The 18,206-nt window shown below is 40.3% G+C and overlaps 1 protein-coding gene and 1 long non-coding RNA gene across 4 annotated transcripts; one reads left to right on the top strand and one right to left on the bottom strand.

Moving 5' to 3' along the window:
- Positions 1-1,172: 1,172 nt before the first annotated feature.
- On the bottom strand, positions 1,173-9,870 carry LOC119278075 (proline--tRNA ligase, cytoplasmic-like). Of its 2 annotated transcripts, none has more exons than XM_037559429.1 (13): positions 9,681-9,870; positions 8,921-8,968; positions 8,728-8,813; positions 8,025-8,117; positions 7,451-7,567; positions 6,683-6,870; positions 5,903-5,969; positions 5,318-5,440; positions 5,051-5,203; positions 3,580-3,864; positions 2,299-2,517; positions 1,611-1,704; positions 1,173-1,485 (listed from the first exon to the last, which is right to left on the bottom strand). In XM_037559429.1, the coding sequence occupies exons 2-13, from the start codon at positions 8,946-8,948 to the stop codon at positions 1,421-1,423; spliced, it is 1,518 nt and encodes a 505-aa protein (XP_037415326.1). In that variant the 5' UTR covers positions 8,949-8,968; positions 9,681-9,870; the 3' UTR covers positions 1,173-1,420. The 2 variants fall into 2 exon arrangements, with proteins under 2 accessions (XP_037415326.1, XP_037415328.1); XM_037559431.1 differs by having other exon boundaries at positions 9,685-9,870.
- Positions 9,871-10,856: 986 nt separating this feature from the next.
- On the top strand, positions 10,857-11,593 carry LOC119281947. 2 transcript variants are annotated; one of them, XR_005138588.1, is made up of 3 exons: positions 10,857-10,882; positions 11,076-11,154; positions 11,471-11,593. It is a non-coding gene; the product is annotated as an uncharacterized LOC119281947 (long non-coding RNA). The 2 variants fall into 2 exon arrangements; XR_005138587.1 differs by having other exon boundaries at positions 11,464-11,593.
- Positions 11,594-18,206: the final 6,613 nt, after the last annotated feature.

Raw genomic sequence — 18,206 nt, 5'->3', positions numbered from 1 at the left:
CAGGGTACTTATCCACGTTAGCTCGGGCAAACGGCCGCCATCCCCCTCCGTCGTACCCTACCGCCAGGGACCCTGGCGGTAGCCTGTCTAACCCTACCGCCAGAACCCCTGGCAGTAGTGAAAGGGTCAAATCCCGAAATTCTTTCCTATCGGGGTCACATTCTGAATTGGTATTTGAAAAGGGTCAAAACACGAAAATTCGCCTCACCAAACTACCACATGGAAGTCTTTATTCATCTTCTTTCTCTTCCTTCCACGCGACCAACAACTTCTTGCCACTAGGTCGAGATAGATGTTCTGCAAAAGTAATTTGGTAGAGGCTTTCGGGCGAAATTCATCCTCCATGGACCAGGGCGTCCCCAGCGAGATATTGCAACGTTGCCAAAGACGATGGGTAAGACAAAAAGGTGAGAAAAAATCGCCAAAATCTCACAGAAGACGGCAGAGGACTGCTGGGAGGCACCACGGGGGGCGGCAACACATGCACTATAGCTCCCCCATTCTTACACATAGTTGCATGGAGCAAATATGGACTATTGGGCTACGTTGAAAAGTTATATTTTCAAGGAATTAAAGGTTCGATGATGGGCCAGACAAAGTTTAATTTTCCAAATCATAAAGTCCATTAAATTTGACTTTTGGGGATGGGTAAGAGCTCTTAATTCATCCAAGCCTGGATGGAGCAGAGAGAAGGAATCCGATCTGCAGACGAAGCAGAAAGGCGAGCGCACAACTCTTTAGTCCCCAACTCTATAGATTTTACTTTTTCGCTCAACACCCTGCTCTCGACGGGGCACCCGGGTCTAACTCAGGCACTTTATGCAGTGGCAATACAGAATGCACTGTTCAAAACATCAACCAATTTAGTGATTTATCGTCTGATTTATCATCACTACTCGGGTGAGATCGATAAGATTATGCCTTCATCACCGTTTATCGGTAGTGCCAATTTATAGCTATCACCGTGTGTGCAAGAACTATGTCTAATTGTGTTTTTTGGACCTTGTTATGTATATATATTATTGTTCTATTTTGTTTGCCATTGTACAAGGATTCCAAGGCAAGTAATTAAGGTAACACTTATATCCAATACTGTTTTGTGTTGAATATAAGCATATTTTAGGGCTAGGAACCTGGAATTTGCACACACAAAAATCAATTAATAGCCAATCTCTAATCCCCAGCGGACCGAAACGCTTATGATAAGTGATATCCTCAACATTGACACAATGTATATTTCTCGACACCGAACTGATCAACATGCAATCATTACGAAATAGCAAATGGACAACTAATCCGCAGTTACAGGTATCACAGGAAAGCATTACTCAAAAATCAGGTAGTATATATAAGAAATAAACAGCTTTGCCAGAGCAAACGATCCACGAAAATGCCAATGTATAAGGTGACAGAACACAGATCAATAGCTGCGACCCCAGAATGACCACTTTTGAGCAGGCTTTCCGGAAGCAAAGCACACGGTTCCTGAAGTTTTGTGCAGAACATCAATGTCAAGGTTAGTGCGGCATAAATGGAAGCATCATTTGCAGGAAGTACAGCAAAAGAGAAATCCAAATGAAATAAAAAGCACCACTGTCTGCATAGCATACCGGAAGGAAGATCTGGCTGGTCAAATGGAGTACACAATGTTTTCGCAGCCCCAAGTTCACCTTTGGTCCGAGCTTTCACGTCCTTCTCCACCTCCTGCACAGCACAAGGGAAGAAATTGTATGCTAAACATGCCAGAGTTTGCAATTAACAACAGCAACATAGAATGTGTGCCAAATGCTAGTCCTCCACTCGAACAAGTCATCCTGCGGTTAATATGATTTGAAATAATTTTTCCGCCTCCCGTTCATGAGGATCATGGTAATTAACAACAGCATTTACTAATATGAACTAGAGAGCACAAACAGCATCCAAGAGCAATAAGTGACCTAACAAAGTAGGGGTGCTCTGAATCTTATGTATGCCTGGATTGTAAATGGAGCTATCAGGTGATGAGCAAACTGAAACTAGAACTTCCTCCTCCATGCATTAGCTTCAGCTTCACCAACTTTGTGGAGTTTTATATAATATCAAGGTTTAGCTATACAATACAAGTATCAAAACAACCTCCACAAATGTGCAAATCCCATTACTCCTACTACAACCAGCTTTGCAGTATAGTGAAGTGCATAACATACGCTAGATACAAACATGTGTGCCATAGTAATTAGTTCCTATTAGTTATTAAGAACTGAAAAATATCAGGGTGGGAGGGGAATAGCAAAAATGTAGGGCAGGAAATAAAAATACCTCTTCATCACACCATGGAGCCAAGATCAACTTTTTGTCGTTGAGAGCCGCTATGAATTCATCCCAGGTGCTGATGATTTTAATGCAGGCGTCTCTCTTTGCTTTCGCTGTTTCCAACAAGTTTACTTGAATCCCATCCAGCAACACTCTAACCTGCTCAACCAAGTCGGTTGAAGGAATATCAACCTTTGTACCATTGTCTCGCCGGACAATACGCACCTGTAAATACAAAACATTATATTTCATTTATCTGGCAAATGGAAGTTCATGAAATGGTAAGAAATTAAGGGTTTTGAATCTTTGCTACAATTCTGTACAAATCCAATCCTCCAAAGATGAACCAATTTGTGGGCGAAATCATATGGTTAATCAGGCAAGTCAAAATAACTCTAAATCTGTATATAATAATTCAAGGAATCACACAACAGTTCCTCTGACTAAGATGTCCCACCAAATCTATTTTTAAAGGAGAACTCAGTCCATGCAGCATTAGATCTAAACAGTAGTCAGCAATTAAGATATTTCGCGTAAAGAACTGTAGAACAAATGGCTTATTCAGTACACATGAATGCTTATTCCTGATTATTCAGAACAATCAGGAAATTACTTACATACAGTATCTTTTCGAATATCAAGTATTATTAAATAAGAATGATGTGAAGAAAACAATAGCATAGATGCACAACGAATCAATGATTCCCTTCCATTTTGAGATTCAATTATAAAAGGGTTCTAAAAAAATAGTTTGCTAACCGTCTCAAAATTGCCAAAACCCAGTAAGAGAACAAAACGAACAGGATACAGGTCATCAGTAGACAGAAGGTTAATCACAATTCATTGGAATCTTGACAGCTAAAGAGAGAATTTTAATTTCGGGTCGGTTGTTAAAAATATACCTAGTACTTAAATTCTAACATTTGTATGTTAACATTAGCCACTTGCTTCACCACGTAAAAAGTAGTTACGGCCTAAGTCCAATGTATGTCAGTTTTCATAAAATTTTGAACACGAGCGCATACACACATGTTAGGCTCCAGGAACAAGTTAAAGAAGCAAAACATCTAGCATCTTCAACAAATAGGAACAAAAGAAAACATGCTATATGAGGGGGGAGAGCAACCTGTCATAAGGTGGCAGAATTGTATGACGGATATGAAAGGCAATAGTGCCCATTGTGAATATTTGTAAAGCGCAAAATGAAAATCATATACACAAAACAATATACTATGTGATAAATTATGGAGCAAATTATTCACATGATTAAGAATCAATAACCAATACCTGCTTGTTTGCCAGATCTTTTGGACCTATCTCTATTCTCAAAGGAACACCTTTCATTTCCCATTGAGAATATTTCCAACCTGGAGAGTAATTTTCACGAGCATCCAAATCTGCTCGAATCCCAGCTTGGTTCAAGGTGTAAACGGCCGACTCACACGCCCCTTTAATAGCTGTTGTGTCAGCATCTTTAAATGGCACAGGAATAACAATGACCTGGATAGGTGCCACCTTTGGTGGCAGCACTAAGCCCTTGTCATCACCATGTGTCATTATCATGACCCCAATCTGCAATAAGAGTGTAAAGCCTACATATTACAAATGGAAGCATAACTAAACAGAACATTCAGCGACTGAAAAATCACATATGCAAAATAATACTCCCTCTGTTTCGCAATGTAGTGCGCCTGCGTTTCCTGAGATTCAACTTTGACCGTAAAATTAACCAATAAGACCGACTGCGGCGGAAGCAAAAATTATACCACTGAATTCGTATTTTCGATATGAATTCAGTGATATAATTTTTGCTCCCACCGCAATCGGTCTCGTTGGTTAAATTTACGTTCAAACTTGAATTTCGGGAAGCACGGGCGCACTACATTATGGAATGGAGGGAGTATACTATGTGATAATTTATTTAACAAACAAAATCGTGATATAGCCAAAGTTGGAACACATGACTATTGCCAACACTTTGGGCTAGCATTAAAAGCTACTCCCTCCATCCCACAATATAATATCGTCTTCCAAGCTATGTTAGCTTGAAAAACAATCTCATATTGTGGGACGGAGGTAGTACCAGTGCTTGGTATTAGGGCACACTAAGTTCTCAACAAAACAATGGATAGAACAAAAATGGAAGACTCATCATCATGATTTTCATCAAAAAAATCAATGGATCAGACCTTATTTTGAGTTAGGCAACTCTAGACATGATATTACATAGAATTACATGGAACTACAAAATTATTAGATTAATTACGTTACATACAATATACCCATTGTTGGAGCAGGGGGGCATTCTACTGGTTATTGCACGACTTTCCCTAGTTACACTAGGCAAAGTCAATTTCTACTCGTAAATTGCAGAGCTCCTGTCTTTCGAGATTCCTCTAAACGAAACCTATATATTTTGGAAAGAAAAATACATCCAGGTTTATACCGGCATTCCCCCACACTAGTACTCCATATTTACCATTCTGTCAATGCCTTTGCAACATTAACACTATACTTCTTTAAGATAATAGGTTTCATGTTGAAGACCAAATATCATAAATACCATGAACCTGTTCTCCAACATTTTATCTTTTATGATCAAACCTATAAGCTTATTGCAACATCTACATCACAACAGGATATATAGGCAGTAAGCGCACCAATATGATTCAAAAAGTGACGCCACTTCCAAAACTTTAGCAATAAAAAAAAGAATCCCAGCAAAATCCATTTTGAGTAGAAGAAATACAAGAATTACCGAGCGGGTAGTGTATGCCCAAGAGTTCTGCCACACCATGGACCGTTCACCCTTTTCATTCTCGAAAGTGATATCAAACATCTTTGCAAAGTTTTGACCAAGACAATGTGAAGTTGCACCTTGTATACCACGGCCAGTATTTGGAATGAAGGCCTAAAGAGAAACAACCGACAAACTTTAACCTTGCAGTAAATGAAAATAGCACTTGTATTCTTACCAGGACAGCTTCAAAAAAGCTACATGCAGCAACCAGTTTCTTATCCATACCTCTACACTGGTTGTATAAAGTCCACCAGCAAACTTTTCCATCTCACTTTTCCTCCCTTTGGACACTGGAACTGCTAAAAATTCTTCATATATTCTCCTGTAGAGTTCCAATATTTGGAGGACCTGATAAACATTGCCATAAATGACTGGTTAACCATTTGATATCTAACATGCAAATTTCATAAAATCATCTTATCGAACACAACATAGAACTGATATCACAATACTGCATTCATTCAGGTGTTACTCCGACCCATGAGGACTGACTTAAATAGTTTTGCGAGCAGAATAACAACTTATAGCTTACTAGTAAAGTTATGGGTGTGTAGCGTTGTGCAATTCACACAAGAGGTCGAAACGCTGATCCAAGTTTCCATAGTTTACAATTTCAACGAGTATATACCCTCCATTTGGTTATTTCCAAATGCTAATGTCATTTATTAGTACAAACGAAATTATCCGCCTCCTAATAGTGATAAGTGGCCTAATAAATAGGGGGTAGTGCAGTCCTGTATCTTGGTTAAAGTGTATATGGCCTAATAAATAGTCAACATGCCATGCATTCAGGAACGGAGGATGTAATACCTCTTCATCTGCCTCCTCTTTAGTTGCAAAAACTGTATGGCCTTCTTGCCAAAGAAATTCACGGCTCCTGAGGAGAACAGTTACAGATCATGTCAAATAACTTAAAGCAGATGCCGAATGTTTAGTCCAGACATGTCACAAGCATTACATCGTATAGCCATAATGACAAGCTTTGCAGAGCATGGAATTTACAATTTTCGGTTTATACATCCATTGAGAAAATCAATTGTGAAAATATCAACATGATTGTGAGTAAATGAGCAGCAGATTGCTAGAATGTAACAAATGAAGAAAGGTAATTCTCACCCCAAAAAAGAAATGAACAACAAAAATGGTCGGTGTTATTGATACCATACAGAAATACTGGAATTGTAAAGTGGCCAGATTGAAAATTTTCAGTGTAAATTCTGCTCATTTACCTTCCTTTGGTTCTTTTGTTTCAAATGTTCTAGCAACCAATCATCTCAATATTAGCATGAAAGTTTCACTATAGTAATTTCATGATTTTGATGGGAATAATAAATGTGATGTCCTTGACCCTTGGAACACTTAAAAAGCTTAGCATTTCAACAGCCATCTTGCTAATACACTGCTTTTTGCGAATGAATGTACTGCTTTTGCAATAATTTAATATATTATCAAGCATGCAATTAGACACTATCGCACCATTAACTACTAACAAGACAGGGATGGGGCAGAGCTCTGCAGGCACTATAAGAAAGTCAAACTTGGAGAAGTGCCTAAACAAATGTGATGATCGGCCACCAAACAGTGAGCTACCTTATGAAAGGAGTTGGATTGCTAAACTCCCATCTAACAACATTGCACCACTGGTTACACTTCAAAGGTAAGTCCCGGTGGCTTCTTATCCATTTAGAGAAGTATGGATACATGACCGTCTCACTTGTTGGACGGATTGCAATAGGAGCTTCCAGATCAGATTTTCCTGATTTAGTAACCCACGCTACCTGGAGGACAAATGAAAAGGTTACTATCTTCAGAAGACATAAGAAAGAGATAAAGCAAATATGGCACAAGCTAATTAGAACCAAAGCACAGAGAAAAATAATTAACATAATACTCATAAATCTGAATCATGATGAACTGGTAACCAAGCACATTGTTTCCGATACCTTTGGTTTTCTGTCCTATATCATGAATTCATATAAAAACCACTACACAGGTCAAAGCAAATAGTAAAACACAATTTACTACTCCCTCCGTTCCAAAATAAATGACCCAACTTTGTACTAACTTTAGTACAAAGTTTTTGTACTACCTTTAGTACAAAGTTAGTACAAAGTTGGGTCATCTATTTTGGAACGGAGGGAGTAGGTGTGTTAAGGTTAAAGAAAACAATTATTCGTTTGGTCCATAGTGGTACCTTTACAAACTTTGTCACAGGTGTGGGAGCTGTTGGCACTATTGTTTATCAACTGTTAATTTATCAACAGTACTGTCGTAGTTGTACATGCTAAATAGCTGACTAAACCAATATATTAACTTGCAAAATACTTCATCCGAAAAGAAATGGACTAAAAGGCACACCTCAGGGGCAAAGCCCTCAATATGGTCTTTTTCCTTCTGCAGAACATTCTCCGTAACAAACAAAGGGAAATAATATGGTTTCAGCTTCAACTTTTTTATTTCCGCATCAAAAAATTCCTGCACCAAATCATATTGATGTTACTTACAAATAAAAGATAATAATGTCGCTATCGTTTGGTAATTGAAAGATAAAAACTAACAGAAACAGCAACAGCAAGGTTACTGATGTTGATTCAGAGTCATAAAGTATTGATATGATAAGAAAACATATGCAATAACAGCTTCCAAACAAGACAGCAACACAGCAATGAAGGAAAAATGGAACTTAAACATAAAAAACTGAAAAGAGGCATTAAGGATTATGTGTTATCAGATGTTAAGAAAAGGAAGCAACATGGGCATAAGCATAAGAGAAGCTTCAGATGGCAGCCAAAGTGAGTCTCCAAAAAAGAGGCAACTCTTAAGAAAGGATGCATATATTTCATTCCATAGAAGGGAATATACTACTAAGAAACAGTGAAATACAGCTTGGTCATTTGGATTTCAGATTCCAGATGATATTGATAGAACTTACTTTCAGCAACTCCCATATTTCCATCGCCCAAGGCCTCAAGATATAACAACCAGAGATGTCGTAGTACTCAATCATTTCGCTGTTAACAACAACCTGGACGAACAAATAAAAAAGCTTAAAAGAAGCCCCTACCAGGAGCAGGATTAATTTGCAGTATGAAGGAAATTTTGCTTGCATTTGTTGTTTCTATTTATTATAGAAGAATCCTTTGCATTTGTTGTTTCCGCTCTAACAAAAATGCAAGAAACTTCTCTGCTCTAACCCTACAAGCAAGAGACAAAGCACAACTTGGAAACAATAAATATGATCACCACTGTACCAGTCACGAGAGCACAGGTAAGCTAATAGAATGTCTGATACTCAAAGGCAAAAACTATAACACCGTCAAATCCTGGAAGATCAGTAGTTTCTCTTCAAGAACATACAAACAGAATATTTGACGTAGAACAGTTCAAAAAGAAAAAAGGAAGCAGTAGATAACAAGTGCGCCAATATTGCAGATTAGTGCAGTAGTATGTGTCAACAAACTTAAAGCTATCACAACATAGAACTTTTCCCACTGCCATCATATGAAATCTTGCCTTGGGCAGATACTATGAGCACCTTACATAATTATTTCCACATTGCACCCACCAATCCACCATGCGCCCAAATCGACTTGTAAATAAACCTCACCAAGCCAGCGATAAGCAAGGAGACACACCTCAGAATACCACTCCCCGAAGTTATCATCCTTCTTGTACCCCATCCCCAGTTTTGTTTCCTTCTTCACCTCCTTCTTCTTCTTCCCTGCAATCCACGAACCAAGAAACAAGCTCAGAGAACGCAAAGATCAAATATCAAAACCCAAATCCAGAGGAGTCAACAGCTCAAGAAGAAGACAAACAGGAACACACCTCCGCCTCCGCCCTTGTTGGTTGACATGGCTAGATCCCGAACCACCGCTGCAGCCAGGTAGACGAAAGACAAATCACGATCAAATAAGCTCGGAAAAATTCATGAGGAGCAAGCAGGGAGGGATTCGGCTTGCTTGCTCTACTGATACGTGTATCAGTACGGAGCCGATACCAAAAGGAGAAACGACCACATTCAAACGGTAATATTTTAGGTTTTACTGTTAAAATCAACAACACAGTGTAACAGTACCACTATATTCCCAGTAATAAACAAGGTTTGGGACATCTATCATGCCATTAATACCACGCGTTAACCAATTTCGGCCAGTATAACCAAGACAAAGCTCCTGCTTTCTTAAATTGCATGTTACTGCTAAGCTTTGATTTTATTTTCAGGTCAAGACGGTGCAGATAAAACAACTTAACTGAAACTAAAAGATTTCTTAAATCGTCAATCAATGCATGTTTCACTGCTAACGTGTTTAAACCAAAAGATTTGCTCATCTGAAAAAAAAATGAAACTACAATTTGAAACATTTGCCCCTACAAGCATTATCACAAACACCTATCAAGCAAAATCCTCTCACATGTAAACGTGAACATGCATTGGAAAAATCATGAAGCGAGTACTCGTCAAGAAATAATCATCGTTATATTCTCACAGTATCAGATCTACAGCAAGTACTCATCGAATACAAAAGTCAGGAAAAAATGAGCAAACAGAGGGATTCAAGAGGAAGGAGTAAGGAGTTGTGGCTACCTGCCTATGGACTCGGCGGCGGCTCTGCTGGGTGGGAGCGCCTGCTCCAGGGAGGGAGGCGCTGCTAGGCTCCTGTACCGGCGGCGGGGCAGCGGAGGCTTCGGCCGGCGAGTGGCGGCGGCGGCGGCGGCTAGGTCGCGCTCGGGAGGGAGAGCCGCTGTTTTGGGGGAGGCTCGCTTTTGCAATATCTTGTTATAAAGGAGGGCCGACGGGTGAGTAAAGCAAGAGTAGGGCGCAAGTAGCCAATTGGACAGCACGGCCGACGCTCCCGTTTGATCCGTGCACGCGGTACACAAGTGGCCCCATGAGATCGGCGTGGGGTCTTAGGCAATCGGTGGAAGGATGCGTATAGTCTAGTCAGCATACGGTGCAATGACTTTGTTTCCTTTGCTGAACGAACTTTATATATCTATCTCTATTCCTAATGGAGCACTTGGTGAATAGTCCGCGCGGTTTATTTTCGCTGGTTTATTTTCGTCATCCCCACCCCATCGAACGAGGGTTTTTTTTGTCATCTCCCCACCCCATCGAACGATACCTCCACCAGTCGATCCCACCCCACCGATTTTTTCATCTCCCCTACAAAACCGATGGACATAAAACTAGGCAGAAAAACAACACAAAGAAAACCACGCTTTCCTAATCTACCCCTCACCATGTTTTCCTAATGTATCTATCTAATCTAATCAATCTATAATTTATTTTCAAAACAGAGCACGCTTTCCTTCATTGTTTGGGTGAGGAGAGGAAGAAAATCAATCAACCTATATTCAAAATAGATGTTTCCCTGACGTGTCAATCAATCAATCTAAACTGATCTTATATGATTAGTACAAATCAATCTCTACTCCTAATTGATCTCTACTCCTAAAGGACGAGTTCGTACGTCGTTCGTTCGTTCGTTCATCGGCCCCTCCAGGCCTCGCTCGATCCACCCCCCACCGATTTTCCTCCTTCTCTTTTTCCCGTGGTTTATTTTCCCTGAACCAAAGAGGCGATAGCTTAGGAGTCAGGAGCCCAGCCCGCACACCCCTCTCTTTCCCCTCAGCAACGGAGGCGCGCAACACGGACGCACTGCACCGATCCCAAGATGCGCTAGGGCTGGCCCGCCGCTGATGGCGATGGCTATCAAATGGCAACTACGGCGACGTTGACGCGCTTTTTATCCCCCACCGTTGCCGCCTCCCGAGATTCCGAGCGCGGTGAGCTCCCTTCCCTTCCCCACTTCCTCGCTACCATGCCCATCCCTACCCCCGTTCCGTTCCCAAGGCAACGGCCGCTCCATGGTCCCTCTAACCTAGGATTGTCGACCTGATCTGTCGGCATGCACATGACGATGGTGGTGCCGGTCTCAATCGCCCTGATTTGGTTTGACTGAGAATCATCGATGTGTAGGCGACAAGCAGATTTCCTTGGATGTCTCCTTGCCCCTACCGTGCTCGATTTCATTCAAAGGCTTCAGGACCTATTTGTGGTAAGAATCGAACTCATGTACTATTTTCTTTTATGTTTTACCACTTTTTTTATGCAATCACAGGAACAGACGTGTACAGTGTACTTCTATATGTTTACATCACGTGCTATATTATTAAACTGTGGTTTCTCTTTGTTCAGCTAGTTCTTATGAAACAGAAACACTTATTTTCTCATGTGTCAATTTTCTTGAGCTCAAGCAAGCGGGATGCTCTTCCTCCATGCATGCACATGTTCTGCATTATTGGTTCTTTGGTCTCCTGCTAAGTACATTTGGTGCTCTTTGACGCTCATGTGTTCCTTTGGCTAGCTTTCAGATGAAGACTGAATGCACGTGCAAATACGATCAGGATGCAATCGAGGAATATACGGGACTATTTCTGCAATTGTTGTCCCTCCCTAACTCCGTTGAGTCGATAACCATATCATCCTGTGATGTAAGCTGGCTTATGATCTTTGGACAGATTTTGGTCTCCTTAACTCTGATTTCCTGGTATCCATTCTTTATGACCCTCATTGCCACAACAAATGAATTTTTGTTCATATTTGTCATCCAGATGGGTTAAGGAAGACAAGGTAGTGCACTTCCAGATGTTTGTCCTCCTCTCCTAGACGATGTCAGTTTGGTTATGCATGCAGAATCTTTTCTTGATGTCATGCATATTACAAAGGCTTCTATGGGTCTTGGAGCTTTTGCTTGTATCATCTATTAGATATTTTTTCTGAACTCTCTATGTTATCCCTCTTTGCACTGACCTATAATTTTTGTTTGAGCAGGGACAGTGCAGCGAACACGAGCAAATAAATTGGTAGAAGGTGCAGACGACTATCTGAACCAAGGCTTGTGTAATATGTAAAGTGAGTTGCAGATGCAGTATCTACCTCTTTGATAAGTATTGGGTGTAGGTAAGACACATCTAATCTGAATTGAGATATGGATGGCGTGAATAGTCTGTATGTTCGATTTTCGATTGAATGTTGAATTATTATCAACTAGATCTGCCTCCACCGACATTACTAGCCCTCCTTGAATACCAACTGTCGGAAAGAGAGCAATGGTACTGTGATTGTACTGTTTTATGCCAGGTGTTAAGGAATACTATTTGCAAGCAGTTAGCGAGGAACTGACGGTGCATTATATTGTATAGAAGGTTCTTTTGATCCTGAAAAGCCAACTATGCATTTATTGTTCTGTACCTAATTTGGCCCTCCTGAATCTCTATATACTACCCCGTCCATTCCTAAATGTATGTCTTTTTAGATATTTCAATATGAACTACATACGAATGTATGTAGACATAGTTTAGAGTGTATATTCACTTATTTTGCTATGAATGTAGTCTATATTGGAATCTCTAAAAAAGACTTATATTTGGGAATGGAGGGAGTACATATACATATGATAGTTATGTCAAGGACTTTTTTAGTCTCAGCTTTTGTAAATCTTGTGACTTATCAATGCCAGCTTACTAGACAATGAGAAGGAAGCCCGGAAGTGTGATTCAGTGGATATATTGTTGTTGCATATGACTTGCATGCAAATTTAAATATGAGGGATTCAAGGGCTAGGTAGCATGCTTCTACTTGACTGAATTTAAGTAGGAGAGATTATCAATTGCGTGCCGAGTCTTGTTGTACTTTTTGGGTTGTTTGATTTCCTTTGGTGGTTTTTCAAAATAATCTTGATTTAACCATGATTTGCTCTGGTGGTTTCTTGAAATAGTCTTCGTTTCACAAAGACATCATGGTGATCGCGCCTGGAATACTCAATGTCTTCGCTTGTGGTTTGTGTTCTTCAGGTCTTCACTTGCCATGATATATCTCTGATTTCTTCTTCTCTGTTCTAATTAGAGTCTGTTCTGTTTGCACCATTTCGAGATAATGGTCGTGGAATGCAGCAGCCAAGACAACAAGATCAAGCTCGACTTAGGACTGATGACAAATAAAATTTGATTCAGATGATTCCTTGCATCTTCCTCTCATAATTAAACCTAATAATACAATTTTTTGTGCTCTTGCTTCTGCAGATTCTAAAGAATTGATTCGTTGTTCGGGCATTTCGTGCATTTGGAGTTCACAGGTATCTAAGTTTCTCTTATATGTGTTCTCAAAGAATTTGGTACTCAGCACTTGGATTTTTTATCTGAACATATCATCTCAAAGCCTTGGGTAGAACACGAGCAATTGTGAGATAGAGCTATTTGCTACACCGTTTAGAAAACAGAACTGATAAACTCTCGGTAGTACCTATATTGATTAGCTATGTGCTTACCTGTAAGTTCTTTGCGAATTATTGTAATTCTTGGTACATCAAGGTTTAAATAATGAAAATGAGAACTACATGTTGAGCATTGCTTATAATGAAAACGTACGTCCATGGTTTAAAGAAGCTTTATTGTTTCAGTCTATACTGAAGCTTATATTGTTCCCCGGTTGATCTAGACATCAAATATTTTAAGCTTCCTTTTTCTGAGCCAATGGGCGAACTAAGAAAGGGAAATTCGTTCCTTAAATAGTAGTGGCATTTTACTACGCAGATAATACCGACAATTTCTCAAATGAGTCAGCATTATCATTCAGTCAGTAGGTTACTAAATAAAGCCGGAGTTCGCATGGAGCACCAACGATAACCTCAAGCAGATGCATCGAGACAGGTGATGAACTCTCCTATGTTTCCTCACGTGAATCTTGCTCCAATCGCTTGATTGTTCTATCCGGTTTGTTGTGACAATACAATAATTTTCTGTTTTTTAAGTGGTCCAGTCTCTGTTTGATTTGGAAAGATGGGGACTTTCTTTTGAGTTATTTCAATCTGTCATTGGCCATAACATTCCAGATTCCTTGTTTTATTTCCTCTTTTTTTGGGACCTCATGGTTGGATTAGACCTTGTACTGTTGTGGCAATTTTTTTGACTCCCATTGCAATGGACGGTTATGCTTATAGTTGATGGTGATGATCTTTGTTGTGTTGAGCAAAAATATACCTATTGTGTTTACTGTGGATATACTCGTAAGGATAAGACACACACACACACACAATTACTTTGCTTCAAGAAATCGCCTTTTTAGGAATTTATGTACTAACAACCATTCTACAAAAATGCAGGCAAATCAGAGTTTATCGCATCCGAACTCTTCACTGGCAATTTTAACGAGTTGGTGGACATATATTCGTTTTGGATGTGCATGCCTGAAATGAAAAGGTGAACCTTCTAACAAGGGATTTTCTTTGGATGCCTACCGGTTCTTTTTCTGTTGCTTGACTTTTGAACTCCATGGTTGCTTAATGCTTGGAACTACACCTTTCCAAACATCCTTGTTGCTTGATGCCAAGAGGATTTCTCCAAGAGACTGGAACTATGTTCCTCTGCAGTTCTCCATTCAGACATTTCTATGGTTAGAGCTTTCTTCTGACAAAATTGTGCTGGTGTCTGGTTGTAAAACGTATTTCCTATTACAGCTAAGAAAGAGAGTAAGTAAAAAGGGTAAGCCAAGGGCTAGCCTAAAATTCCAAAAGGACTATTTCCTGAGGTATTTGTCAACGGCCAACCTGTCATCAACCCAGTGTTGGTCGCTTGAACGACATTCACTTCGAGGAAGTTTTGATTAAAAGTTTGTGACTTATCATGCATGGAACATGCATCTTTTGTTAACATTTTCATTGCATTATATATTATATAAAAGCGACAAAGTAGTGTTCTGGTCATTGCTTTAGTAAAACAAATATACGTGGTATATGGTTATGAAGTTGAATGAATGCTCAATGGTCGGTTCAAGACTTCAAGAAATTCATAATTTGTTCTGTGTGTTTTGATTAAAATGTGGCCTAGCTCAGTTGCCAGACTGTGGATAGAGGGATGCATGGCCACCACTTTGCCGGAATACCAACAGTTAGCCATTTTTTGGGTATAGCTATCAACTAGAATCTACAGCTTCACATTTCTCTTTTTTAAAATGTTCTCTAAATACATGTAACTTATATGGCACAATTTTGATGCCACTTGTAAGTTGTAACTTCACATGATTTGTCAAAGAACGACGGTGTCGGAGAAGACGAGGGGGAGGGGGCACTGAGCCAACAAAGGAGGCGGCTATGGTATGGCGAGCCGATGAGGCGTAACACGTTAGCACTACTACGGGAGGGGATCAAGGCAGAGAGTTGAGTGGTTGGTAGGGGACTTCTCGGCGGTCCGTGGGGAAGCACGTTGTGAAGGAGAGAGGGCACCATAGCGAAGGTGAGGTGGGCATTATCCAGTTTTAAAGAAGAGGACTCCAACGAGAAATGCCTTGCTACAGAGGGAAACCGAGCATGAAGGGCAGATTTCGACAGGAAATGGGAAGGGTGCATTGCGGGGTGTTTTTTTGTGTTGGCATGCGTGTTGAAGATAACATGACGGATAATCTGGACAACCACGTTTCTCTCGCACATATGGTCTAGATTCAGGGGAGCCCAAAATGTCTAGATGGTTGAATTTTGGGAGCCTACTGGGAGTCCATTTGATGTCCGGACACGTTCAAACATATGAGGAAGAAATGAATTTTGAATTTAAAGACGATCTTAGTCATTAGTCTGATTTATTATATGCATGCTAGCCCGTAGCAACGCACGGGCATTCTACTAGTATCTATATATATACCAATATAAATATACCAATATAAAAAGACCCAGTGGGGCAGATCCAACAGATCTCGACCATCCATTAGCTTTAATCCGACCATTCTTATTGTCCTAATGGTGAGCAACTAAACACGTTTAGCGTTAAACGCGTTTACTGCTAATCAAACCTTTCAATCCCCGGTCACTTTCCTTACGTACCCTTTCACAAGAAAGGAAAGTGCCACAGCAAAGCGTCGTGCGATCCCCTTCCTTATGTACCCTTTCACGAGAAAGGAAACTGCCACAGCAAAGCGTCGTGCAATCCCCTTCCTTATGTACTGATACGTCTCCAACGTATCTATAATTTTTGATTGCTCCATGCTACTTTATCTACTGTTTTAGGCAATATTGGGCTTTATTATCCACTTTTATATTATTTTTTGAGACTAACCTATTAATCGGAGGCCCAGCCCAGATTTGCTGCTTTATGCCTATTTCAGTGTTTCGAGGAAAAGGAATATCAGACGGAGTCAAAACGGAACGAAATCAACTGGAGAAGTTATTTTTGGAAGGAAACCCACCTGATGTACTTGGACCCCACGTCAGAAGATACGGGAGGTGCTCACGAGGATGGGGGGCGCGCCCTCCCCCCTGGGCGCGCCCCCTGCCTCGTGGGCCCCCCTAGCTCCACCGACGTTCTCCCTGCACCCATATATACCTACGTACCCTAAAACTTCCAGAACAGAAGATAGATCGGGAGTTCCGCCGCTGCAAGCCTCTGTAGCCACCAAAAACCAATCGGGACCCTGTTCCGGCACCCTGCCGGAGGGGGATCCCATCACCGGAGGCCATCTTCATCATCCTGGCGCTATCCATGACGAGGAGGGAGTAGTTCACCCTCGGGGCTGAGGGTATGTACCAGTAGCTATGTGTTTGATCTCTCTCTCTCTCGTGTTCTCTCTCGTGTTCCATCTATGGCACGATCTTGATGTATCCCGAGCTTTGCTATTGTAGTTGGATCTTATGATGTTTCTCCCCCTCTACTCTCTTGTGATGAATTGAGTTTCCCCTTTGAAGTTATCTTATCGGATTGAGTCTTTTATGAACACTTGATGTATGTCTTGGTGATCAACTTGCGGGTTTCGTGACACTTGGGAACCTATGCATAGGGGTTGGCACACGTTCTTGACTCTCCGGTGGTAGCTTTGGGGCACTCTTTGAAGTACTTTTATGTTGGTTGGATGAATCTGAGATTGTGTGATGCATATCGTATAATCATGCCCACGCATACTTGAGGTGACAATGAAGTATCTAGGTGACATTAGGGTTTTGGTTGATTTGTATCTTAAGGTGTTATTCTAGTACGAACTCTTTTATAGATTGATCCGAAAGAATAGCTTTGTGGTGGTTTCGTACCCGACCATAATCTCTACGTTTGTTCTCCGCTATTAATGGTTTTGGAGTGACTCTTTGTCGCATGTTGAGGGCTTGTCATATGTTCTATCTATGTTATTATTGTTGAGAGAACTTACACTAGTGAAAGTATGAACCCTAGGCCTTGTTTCCTATCATTGCAATACCGTTTACGCTCACTTTTACTGTTAGTTACCTTGCTGTTTTTATTATTTCAGATTACAAAAACCCATATCTACTATCTATTTTGCACTTGTATCTCCATCTCTTCGCCAAACTAGTGCACCTATATAATTTACCATTGTATTGGGTGTGTTGGGGACACAAGAGACTCTTTGTTATTTGGTTGCAAGGTTGCTTGAGAGAGACCATCTTCATCCTACGCCTCCTATGGGTTGATAAACCTTAGGTCATCCACTTGAGGGAAATTTGCTACTGTTCTACAAACCTGTGCACTTGCAGGCCCAACAATGTCTACAAGAAGAAGGTTGTGTAGTAGACATCAAGCTCTTTTCTGGCGCCGTTGCCGGGGAGGCTAGGTAAGTGAAGGTATATCTTTAGATCTTGCAATCGAATCTTTTTGTTTCTTGTTTTAGCACTAGTTAGTCTATAAAAGAAAACTACAAAAAAATAGAGTTGAGTTTGTCTCATACGCTTCACCTTTTTAATATCTTTCGTGAGTATGATGGAAAGGATAATTGTGCTCAAGTACTAGAAGAAAAAATCTATAGAATGTTTTTATATGATGAGCATGATTGCAATGTTGTTAGTATGAATTCCTTGAATATCCATGATGCTAATGATATGCAAAGCCACAAGCTTGGGGAAGCTATGTTTGATGAAGATGATATTTTTTGTCCCCCAAACTTTGATGAGCAAATTTACTATGATGAAAGCATGCCTCCTATCTATGATGATTATTGTGATAATACGTATGCTATAAAGGAGAAGTTTTCTATGCTTGTAGATCATGAAAAGAATGCTTTAGGTGCTGGTTATATTGTTGAATTCATTCATGATGTTACTGAAAATTATTATGAGGG

The sequence above is a fragment of the Triticum dicoccoides genome, chromosome 3B (genome assembly GCF_002162155.2).
Source record: "Triticum dicoccoides isolate Atlit2015 ecotype Zavitan chromosome 3B, WEW_v2.0, whole genome shotgun sequence".
NCBI lineage: Eukaryota > Viridiplantae > Streptophyta > Magnoliopsida > Poales > Poaceae > Triticum > Triticum dicoccoides.
This window is presented reverse-complemented; position numbering and strand designations above follow the sequence as displayed.